Source organism: Lotus japonicus, chromosome 1, assembly GCF_012489685.1.
Source record: "Lotus japonicus ecotype B-129 chromosome 1, LjGifu_v1.2".
In the NCBI taxonomy this organism is placed as follows: Eukaryota; Viridiplantae; Streptophyta; class Magnoliopsida; order Fabales; family Fabaceae; genus Lotus; species Lotus japonicus.
This window is the reverse complement of record NC_080041.1, coordinates 95,215,783-95,226,967: the sequence shown is the minus strand read 5'-3', so window position 1 is coordinate 95,226,967 and position 11,185 is coordinate 95,215,783. Positions and strand designations below refer to the sequence as shown.

At 34.7% G+C, this 11,185-nt stretch overlaps 1 protein-coding gene across 1 annotated transcript; it reads left to right on the top strand.

Annotated features, from left to right (window-relative positions):
• Positions 1-826: 826 nt before the first annotated feature.
• LOC130728036 (PH, RCC1 and FYVE domains-containing protein 1-like) lies at positions 827-8,490 on the top strand. The gene is made up of 9 exons (XM_057579367.1): positions 827-1,303; positions 2,014-2,100; positions 2,228-2,317; positions 2,390-2,476; positions 2,559-2,663; positions 3,134-5,209; positions 5,296-5,433; positions 6,283-6,722; positions 8,047-8,490. Exons 1-9 carry the CDS (start codon positions 1,271-1,273, stop codon positions 8,216-8,218), a joined length of 3,228 nt encoding a protein of 1,075 aa, XP_057435350.1. The 5' UTR covers positions 827-1,270; the 3' UTR covers positions 8,219-8,490.
• Positions 8,491-11,185: the final 2,695 nt, after the last annotated feature.

Below are 11,185 nucleotides of genomic sequence, written 5' to 3'. Positions count from 1 at the left end.
CATGATAACATCAGATTATGATCATCTCGTGTGAAAATTCTATCATGTTGATATTTTTTATATATTTCTCTTCATAATCATTTAAAAGGTTCTTATACCTATTTAACATATACATGTGAAGATATATAAAAAACAATTAATGAGTAAACATGACAAAATTTTCACACGAGAACATTTCAACTCATGAGAATATGAGATGACTGGATGTATGGAGCTGTACTAATAAAAATTGATTAATGTGATGACATATATATGTGTGAGGGCATATGGTGTTTGGCGAGGGCAGGGTAGTATAATAGTGTGGGACAACTAGAAACATATTAGTACATGTATACTATTACTGTAATATATTATTAGTTTGATATGTGAAAATGTTGTTGGGGTAATTTCCCCCTCTTCTATAACACAAATTCGTCCATGAACTTGAGAGTTTTCTTATCTTATTCTTCAATTTTGTTTTATTATTTTCGTTGTTTTTACTTGCATGCTTCAAATCAAATGACCCTTTGATTGTTTAAATAAAAAATATTTTCTAATTTAGTGAAATTCAATTAAATTTATATGTAAACAAAATTTAAATAAATTTAATCCTAAATTTAATATGTTTTGTATTAGAAGGGAGGTTAATGTTTTTTTACTTAGAAACTGCAATTTCCCCTATACATTATGTACTTTTATGGAGAGTCATATATGTATTTTTATGGAGACCATGAAGCCATGTGGCAAAAGTGGTTTAGTTAGTTGGTGGACATGTGTACAATGTAAGTACCCGCTTTCTTGAGTTCCATATTTCTAAAAAACTTGACCACTTACTTCCCACTCATTTCGCCTCCCCTCTCTCTCTGTCTATCCCCCTTCTCTCTTTCATTGATCTGCAATTCTTGCCATTGTTCTTTTTGACAAAATTCAATCTTTTTTCCAGAAATTTTAGAGTCTTGATACTAATTTCACAACCCTTTTGACCAAATTTGATGCAGAATTCATATTCACATTCTTTGGTTATATTATGATATGTTATCTCATTGGTTATCTCCTGTTTTGGATCCAGTAGATGCACAGGGCTAGTGCTAGTCCTTCTCTGAGCTAACAAGCTTTGGTATACATTACAACGTTTTTTTGTCTTCCTATTTTCTGTGAAATTTTGAACCTTTGTCAAGATTGTTGGAGATTTTGATGAGAGACCGAAGTAGAAAACACATCCATCTATGGAGATTTTGATGCTGTTGTTATCGTTTGAGATTTGTCTTCCCAACAATTTTTCTCAGATGGAATGGCAGATCCTGCTTATCATGGGAGTGAGCAAGTTAGTTTCACCTAAGTTTGCTCTTTATTTTCCTAAACTTGTTCTTTGAATTTAATGTGCATAAGGACATGGTCATCTTTGTGTTTGTGTAAACACAAGCAAAAGTATATTCATAGACAAACCAAAGTTTTAGGGCTATAGCCTTGGTTCATTAATCACATTCAAAATATTATCATACACATGATTATTGGTGAGTTTTCTTGAGTAGCATTGTTGTGTTCCCTTTTGTAAAACTAATTTGGCTGAAGATAACAAAGAAATGTAAGGAGAAAACAAAAAGAGAAAAAATAGCATGTCTTGAATCACTGCATGTGCTGTAAAAAAAATTAGTTATGTGAAGAAGAAAAATTCTTGGTTGAATAATTGGGGGGGGGGGGGAAGAAGTAGATGAAAGAGATAAGAAATGAGACTGGAATCATATTACCTGACATTACATCAATAGCTATAGTTCATACTCTAAAAGAGACAAGATCATGATTTGCAAATTTGGGATAATGTTACCCCCATCTTGATGGTTTTGCATTGATCAATAATCAAAATCACTTTGCTGGGAAAAATGACAAGAAAAATATAGTCATCAACTCATCATTCAAAATACTTTTAGGAATGTCACATAACCTACCAATACTATAATGTAAACGAATGAAAGATTACATTACTTAGGTGCATCACCAACTTTCATTTAATGTTTGTTTCAACTTTTTTTGAAGGCACTCATTGCTTTAAAGAAAGGATCTCAGTTAATAAAGTATAGCCGGAAAGCAAAGCCAAAAGTTTGTCCATTCAGACTCTCCCTGGTGAGATTTTACGGATGTATTAAATTCAATTCAAGCATTACACATGCATATTCCAATCTTTTACAGTAGGCATATGCATGATGAACTTGCTGTCTCTAAATAATTTCATATTTAGTGGCATTAACAGGATGAAACAACACTGATTTGGATTTCTCGTAGAAAGGAAAGGACTCTGAAATTATCTTCAGTTTCACGTATTATCCCTGGACAAAGAACAGTATGTTAAATACTTTTTTTCTTCGGATTCTTGCTGATATTTATGGCCATGTTAACCATCATTTGTTTTTAGGCTGTCTTCAGAAGATACTTACAACCAGAAAAGGATTACCTTTCATTTTCACTAGTTTACAATAGTGGGGAGCGGACCCTTGATCTGGTTAGAAAATATACAGATAGTGCCCTTAAATTTCTCAATTTGATGAAATTTTGAATATGGTAATTATTTTTCTTATTTATAGATATGCAAGGACAAAGCTGAGGTAGAGGTATGGTTTGCAGGCCTTAAGACATTAATTTCTTCTGGAAGGCATAATAGGCTTGCGGCTGGAGGTGAATTATCCGAGGTGAATTTTTTAACAAGAATCCATTGAACTATCATTTTGACCTCAACTACTATTTGTTTACATGATGTCATGTAGTTTCTGCTTGTTCTTTGAAATTTTCCATGTATTAGTTTCCAGTTTTACAATGAAAGACTAGCTAATTAAAGTCTTAAACTACTGGAGAAGTTATACTATACCAACTTGATTGTTGGCTTTGATATTTCATTTCTTTCTTTACTTGTTAGGCTTTATGTATATTGTTTGATTGAAATCCACAAAGAATGTTAAATCTATAGGATAGTATATCTGAGAAAAGTTGGACCTTGTGAAAATTAAATGATTGAGCCTTTAATTGTCTATTAACTTTACACTTAATTATTCTATGATGTGTTTTTGTGGACCAAAGGAAAGTCATGAAAACAGTTTTTGTTTCTTTACAAGTCAGTATTTTGTTAGCATATTACTCAAGTGCATTTAAATTTCGGTTTCAGGATGATTTTATTCCGAACGCTCGTCCTTTTGGTGCAGCACTAGAGTTTGCTTCAAGCATTGCTCGTGGCAGGGTCTCTTTTGATATAGCTTCTAACGAGTCTTCATTGCAATCGGCAAGCCCAGATGTGGGGCTAGAGCGTGCAAATATGCTACCAAGGACAAGTATTGGAGATGGTTTTCGCGTTAGCGTGTCAAGCACACCTAGCTGTTCAAGTGGTGGATCAGGGCCTGATGACATTGAGTCACTAGGTGATGTTTATATATGGGGTGAGGTTTGGGAAAATGTGGTTTCACATGATGGATATGGAACTCAAGTCCCTTCCACAACAGATGTGTTGATTCCCAAGCCTCTTGAGTCGAGTGTTGTTCTCGATGTTCAACAGATTGCGTCCGGTGTGCGACACATGGCTCTAGTGACAAGGCAAGGAGAGGTTTTCACTTGGGGAGAGGAATCGGGGGGAAGACTTGGTCACGGCATTGATAAAGATTTCGGTCGCCCCCAACTTGTTGAGGTTCTATCAGTTACTAACATGGAGTTTGTTGCTTGTGGAGAGAATCATACTTGTGCTGTGTCTATATCAGATGATTTTTTCTCATGGGGTGATGGTGTATACAATGTTGGTCTTCTTGGCCAAGGCACTGAGGCTAGCCATTGGATACCAAAGAGGGTTAGTGGTCCTTTGGAAGGACTTCAAGTTATATCTATTGCTTGTGGCACATGGCATTCAGCATTAGCAACTTCTAATGGGAAACTTTTTACTTTTGGTGATGGAACATTTGGTGTCTTGGGTCATGGAAATAGAGAGAGTGTGCCATATCCAAAGGAGGTTCAATTGTTAAGCGGGTTGAAAACTTTGAAAGTCGCGTGTGGAGTTTGGCATACAGCGGCTATTGTAGAGGTTACATTTCAGTCTGGCTCAAATGTTTCATCAAGAAAGCTCTTCACTTGGGGAGATGGTGACAAATACCGTTTGGGACATGGGAACAAGGAAACATATCTTCAACCAACATGTGTCTCGGCGCTTATTGAATATAATTTCCACCAGATAGCGTGTGGACACACTATGACTATTGCTCTTACCACTTCTGGTCATGTGTTTACTATGGGAGGCAATGAGAATGGTCAACTAGGAAATCCTATGTCTAATGGAAAAGTACCTATGCTAGTGCAAGATAAATTGGTGGGTGAATTTGTTGAGGAAATTTCATGTGGATCTCATCATGTTTCTGCCTTGACATCAAGAAGTGAACTATACACTTGGGGAAAAGGTGAAAATGGAAGATTAGGACATGGAGATATAGAGGATAGAAAATCTCCTACATTAGTAGAAGCCTTGAAGGAGAGGCATGTGAAAAACATCTCCTGTGGGTCAAACTTCACATCTTGCATATGCATCCATAAATGGGTCTCTGGTGTTGACCAATCTGCTTGCACGGGATGTAGACAACCATTCGGTTTCACAAGGAAAAGGCATAACTGTTACAATTGCGGGTTAGTGCATTGTCATGCTTGTAGTTCAAAAAAGGTATTGAAAGCAGCATTGGCTCCAACTCCGGGAAAGCCTCATCGCGTGTGTGATTCTTGTTATACTAAGCTTAAAGCTGTTGAGGCAGCTGGCACTGCTTCTACTAATTTTAACAGAAAAGTTACCACCACGCCGCGTAGTTCCATAGACGGGAGGGAAAGATTTGGACAAGGAGAAGTAGGGCCATCCAGAATGCTCCTGTCTCCTTTCACGGAACCACTAAAATACCTTAACATGAGGACTAATAATAAGCTTGGAAACAAATATGACAACTCTTCCTTTGTCCCACCTGCTCAAGTTCCATCCATTTTACAATTGAAAGATATTGTGTTTCCAAGTTCTGCGAATTCCATTCAAAATGTTTTGAAGCCTGCAATATCTCCAAGTCCACCACAAACTCCACCTATAAACTCGAGACCAACATCGCCATACGCAAGAAGGCCTAGCCCGCCACGTTCTAGAACTCCTGGATTTTCTAAAAGTGTTATTGACAGTTTGAAGAAGACTAATGAGCTTTTGAACCAAGAAGTCTCACAATTGCAGAACCAAGTAATTTACTGATATTTTGTTTGTATATTCTCTGAGAAGCCTCATATGTCACCAGTATAATATTTATGGATGTTTTATTTATATAGATGCGAAGTTTGAAGCAGAAAAGTGACATGGAAATTCAGAAGCTTCAGAAAAACGTAAAGGAAGCTACCTTGTTGGCTGCAGAGGAATCTTCTAAATGTAGAGCTGTGAAAGAAATTTGTGTGTCCACGGTAGATCAGGTATCTGAATTCTACATATTCCATGTCTATATCTTAAGTTGCTGACTTATTTAAATCTAATGTCACTGGTCCAATAATTAAACAATGATACATAAATAGAATTGGGAACCCAAAAATCATGAAATTGTAACATATTAAAAACTATTTGATAATAGGTCAATTTTTGTGTGTAAACAAACATAAAAAACTTCTAGTGTACCTAATTTTTTTATAAACCCAATTCACATTTATGAATTAGAATATTCTTCTCCATTAATATCTATTGATGATAAAGCAATATATGAAGATGATTTTCATACCTTTTTGAAAATACAGAACCAAATACAGATAAGGGTAGGCAAGAAAAATAGGAGACATGAATTCATGACATTAAAAAAGGAATGAAAAAGATGTAAGAAGAATTGTTAAATGTATGCACCATTAATTAATTAAAATAAAAATCATATTTATGACCAACTATTGCAATAAGGTTTTCAATGTGGATAAAAAAACGATAATTAACACTAACAATCAGAAAATGGTAGTTCAAAACTGGGCTGCATCAAAGAGCTATACTTGCATTATTTATCAGAAACATGCTTATCTGACCTTTTATGTACTCCAATTATTGGGAGAAATAACCCAAAAACAAATGAACGTCACTGTTCTTTTGGCCTCCTCACTCATAACTGCCAACTTATTTGACTTAGCATATACTGTTTGACATATGCTTCATCATGCAACAAAGAGGTGAAAATTCTTCAATTAAGGGGGATATGCGAAAATGGAATTTTCTTTTGTTAAAAACCCATCAATCAGGTACTTCTTGTACATAATCTTAACTAGGTAATTGTCTTTGGTTTTATCTAGATGAAAGAAATGGCAGAAAAGTTACCACCAGAAATTTCACCAAGTGAAAATTTTCAAACCACGCTTACCCGAGCTGAAGATTTTCTAAGAGAATTCGAATCATCTTCCGTGCCATCAAGCTTGACCTTTGAGCAACAAAGAGCATCTAGTACACTTGCTTCTACATTGCCAGAACATAGAATTGAAGGAAATAATGAAGCAGCAGCAGTTGACCAATCTCAAGATGGAGGAAATGTCCTTCAAGAAAGTAATAGATCTTCTGTTCCTAATACTGAAGCAGCAATGCCTCCTGAAAGCTCAGAAAGTTCAAGGTCACTACACCCTTCAAGATCAGTTAGGGAAGGAGAAACAGAAGTCACTGAGCAATTTGAACCTGGCGTTTATGTGACATTAGTAGTAAAGCCAGATGGCAATAAAGTTTTCAAGCGAGTTAGATTCAGGTACTACAATTTTTTTGTTCATAAAGCTTGATTGATCTCATTTTCATAGTCAATGTCGGTTTCATTATGATTTTGTTTGAAATGGTCCTAGTATACTAAGGTTCCTAAAATTGGTGTTATTTTCATCTCTATCCAATTATCCATGTGTGTGTTAGACTAAAATAATAACTACACTTGTATTAAGGACTCATTTTGACTAGATATATAATCGAATAAGTCCTTCGAGTAAAGCAATTATCATTCTAAATCTAGTTTTTGGGTAGAGTTAAATCTAGTCCAAATTCTAATATGACATTAGAATATATCATATATTCATTTATTAGGTCATCCATAGATGGATCAACCACAAAGATGCCAATTCTTTGTTGCCCCTGCAGCCTCTGCAACAGCAAAATAACAAGTGTATAAACATTTTGATCAACTTAACCTTTTATGGATCAATCTGAACCATTTAACCATATAAGAATTAAAGGCCAAGAATTTGCAGCAGAGAGCGAGAGCTGCAGAGAACATGGTTGTAGAGGATCCATGTTGCTAAACTAGGTAGCTTTTATGGATCAATCTGAACCATTTAACCATATAAGAATTAATGGCCAAGAATTTGCAGCAGAGAGCGAGAGCTGCAGAGAACATGGTTGTAGAGGATCCACGTTACTTCATTCTCTAGGTCTTACAATGACTAGAGATATGACAAGTCCTTATAAAAAGTACAACAATCTTCACCCCTAAGTAAACTTTTGCAATAGAGTTAGGCTTTTGCGAAAGAATTTAATGGATATGCACTGTCAGTGTAAAATAGTTTTACACTGACATCCAATTGAATTCCGCCAAATAAGCAAATATGTTTTTATTTTAACTAAAATTAAAAATGAATGTAACTCTCTCTCCTACGTTTTTATTTTAACTAAAATTAAAAATGAATGTAACTCTCTCTCCTACGTGGCAACCATTGATTGGATGTCAGTGTAAAACTATTTTACACTGACGGTGCATATCCATTAAACTCTTTGCGAAATTCTAATAACTTGTACCCAAGAAATAATTAAATAAATAAGCTATATTATTTGAATGATCTCTTTGATCTTAGATTTGCATGCAACCCATTAGTCATATGATCCAATCATCAAATAAACATTGGATGAGCAAATTCTCTGTTGATATCACTAAGCAATATTTTTGTTTTTTCCGATGATAATTGCATTTGCATGGACTCTTATTTGGTGATCTGAAAGGTTTTCCATGGCACTCAATCAATTGTTATATTTTTGTTCATTCCACCATATCTCTAATTCTCTCTGATGTTCTTGTAATGTTTTTTATGCAGTAAGCGAAGGTTCCATGCTCATCAGGCAGAAGAATGGTGGAACAGAAACAAAGATCAGGTGTTTAGGAAATATAGTACACAAGCTACAAATCCTGAAGGTTCTGGGTCATCATCTAGTGCAGCACCACCCCCTGCTGAAGAAAATACTGAGGCAGAAGAAGCACCTTCCTAATCTTGAATGCTTGTAGTCTACATAGGTATGATCTTAGTTTAATGAAATGATCATAAAGTATAGAAGTATGATTAATCTACCAAGTGTAGCAAAAGTTGTATTAAGTGAAGAATTTTGCAGATTTTTACATCATAGCTTGGATAATCATGTATTCACTTAGGACAAAAATAGTAGTAGGAACAGCGTATGACTTAGATATAGGAAAGTTAATTTCTTTTTTTTATCAGTTAAAGAGTCTCATTTCATTAATTAATTACTGTTTTCTTAAAACATTTCAAGCGCCTACGTATCATATAAGTTTATGTGTAGTTTCATGAAGTTTATAAGTGAATAATTATTCTTTCACACCTCATTTTTTAGGTGGAAAGAGGTGGAGGAGGAGAGAGATAGGAAGAAAAGAAAAAGTATGAGAGAGAAAGTATAAGATGTGATAGATCATAAGAGGAGAGAGATAGAAATAAAAATATGTGAAAATGAAGTGGAGAAAAAATGAGGTGTGTACATATCATTGTTGTTTATAAGTCCTATTAGATTGAGAATGACGTCTACCAAATAAAAGAGTGAGAGCTGCTAGATGATTAGTAGATTTTAATTAAATTTCATCTAACAATAATAGTTAATGTACCAAGTGTAGCAAAAGTTTTATATAGGCACATTTTTTTGGTGCTCCAAGGTATTATTACAACAAGCAGCCATTATAATATCCCCTTAGAAATTGAATTTTCAATTAAATCTTTAAAATGTCTGGCTATCTACCAACTTTTATTGGTTGTGTCTAGACTCATTAAGTCAAGAGTTTTGTAGCATTTTACATCATTTAGGATAGAAATAGTAATAGAAACAGCTTATGACTTAGATATAGAAAAATTAGTCACTTACTTTACGTCAATTGACACATCATTCTTCTAATTTCGTTTGGTAACATCTAGTGTTTCTCAATTTATAAATGATAAATGATGATTAATACCTTATCAATATTTCCAAAACAAATAGTAGCCACAAGTTAAAAATTGAGCGGCGTTCAATGAAGTTGCTTCTCTTCCTTATGGTGCTTCTCTTCCTTGTGGTAGAACTGCTCATTCTAAATTTCCAATTCCATTGCAATTGACCAAAATTCAACATGTAACATCAAACAAGCAAGTAAGAAAGCTGAAATTGCGGGTGATTTTTTTCTACATGCATTATGTGGAGGTTTAAAACGGTTACAAAATGCGAAGTTAAAAGAAAAACATGACACTATATACTAGTGGTGTAAATTGTCATAAAATACGTGCATGAAAAAATCATCTGTAAGTTTTGTGTCGGTTTCACACTCGTATCACGTTTTTCCTCTTTTTAAAAACTTTTCACTTTGTGGCGGTAAACCACAAAGTGGTGTGCCAAATTGGATGACTGGAAACTTTAGGGTAGCTATTAGTCGGTTTCATGGACATCCAATCGCCATGCGGTGTATATGAAGATGGTGTTTGTGTGCACCACCCATGAGGTGGTTTATGTGAGATGGAACCCTAACACCATGGCCCATATATGAACAAGATATATCAGGTATGTGACTATGTCAGCTGTCAGCATGTTTCGAATTTAAAAGATTATCACACAGGTTTTAGTTTACATAATTGTATTGATGTAAAGTTGGAGAAAGGATTCAAGAAAGTATAATTGGTAATATTCCACCAAAAAGTGTTGTCATCACCATGCTCAAGTCAACAAGTGCTTTTACTCTTATACCACACAACCCAGTGTTGAAATTGCAAATGTTTGTTGAAAGTATGTTGGGAAGGTGTGGTTTAATGTAAGAACTATATAGGATTGAAAGTGGAGGAGAGACTGAGTGGATTGCTTTTTGAGAGTGAAAAGAAGAACTTTAAGGGGAATTGGAAAATGGGGTTCGTCACTCGCATCACATGGCATTTGTGGATATTGTAATTGGACCAAAATATTTTGTTTAGAGGGCAAACCACAAAGTTTCTTTGTTTGAAATTCCTCAGTGTTAGTGTGCGTCAGACAAGATATAGAAAGAATATAAAGGACAATTTGCAAAGTTCCATGGAACCTTCCTCATTTAACAAAAACTTTTGTCTATATGATGCTTTCCAATTCAATTATTGTTTCGATTATGAGGTACTTTACCGGTATATATGTTCTTTATTACACAAAGTTTCCCTGTGTACATGGTTGTATGTGTTTTGTTTTTCAACGAGATAGTTGTTTTGCCTCTTATTTCTCTGCAAGATTTGAACATGTTTCACTTTCGCTGAAACATAACTCTATCTTGGAGCGGGCAAAAATTCCACTCTGCTTCTAAAGTTACTAGTTGCGGTCAAGAGTAGAACTAGGAATTATACCACATCATCATAGCGAACAATTAATATATTAACTGTTTGGGCAAGTGAAGAACATGAAAATAAACTAATTGTGTATATGCATGAATTTATTTTAGCACATTCTCTATATTTTAGTTCACTTATCGATTACCTAACACATAAAAGATAATCATCAAAGCAGGGTACCAAGGAAAATAACCATCTTATAACATTAACACTTGGTATATAAAAGAAAAAAATATATAAAGTGTTGAGCGTGAATTACTATAAACGCTTTTAGATAAGCATTATTATTGTAATATTGTTGTTGTTGTTGTCTCGATGGAAACAAAAGCAGTTATCTTTTTTTTTTTTTGAAGCTGGATATAATATTAAAGAAATCAAATCGCCATAGAGGCTTATACATCCGAAGACACCAAAAGATTCAAAGCTTGCGGAACCTCCTCAACCCAAACAACGTTGGGAAACTTTGAGGAGTTCTTCGCCAAGAAATCAGCTACTGAGTTACCAGAACGACGAACAAAAGAAAAATCAAAACTAATAAAGGATGAGACCAAGTCTCTACAATCATGCAATACAGAAAACAAATAAGATGCACCATGTTGTTGCTTCCAAGCCTCAAAGAGTTGCAAGCAATCCGTCT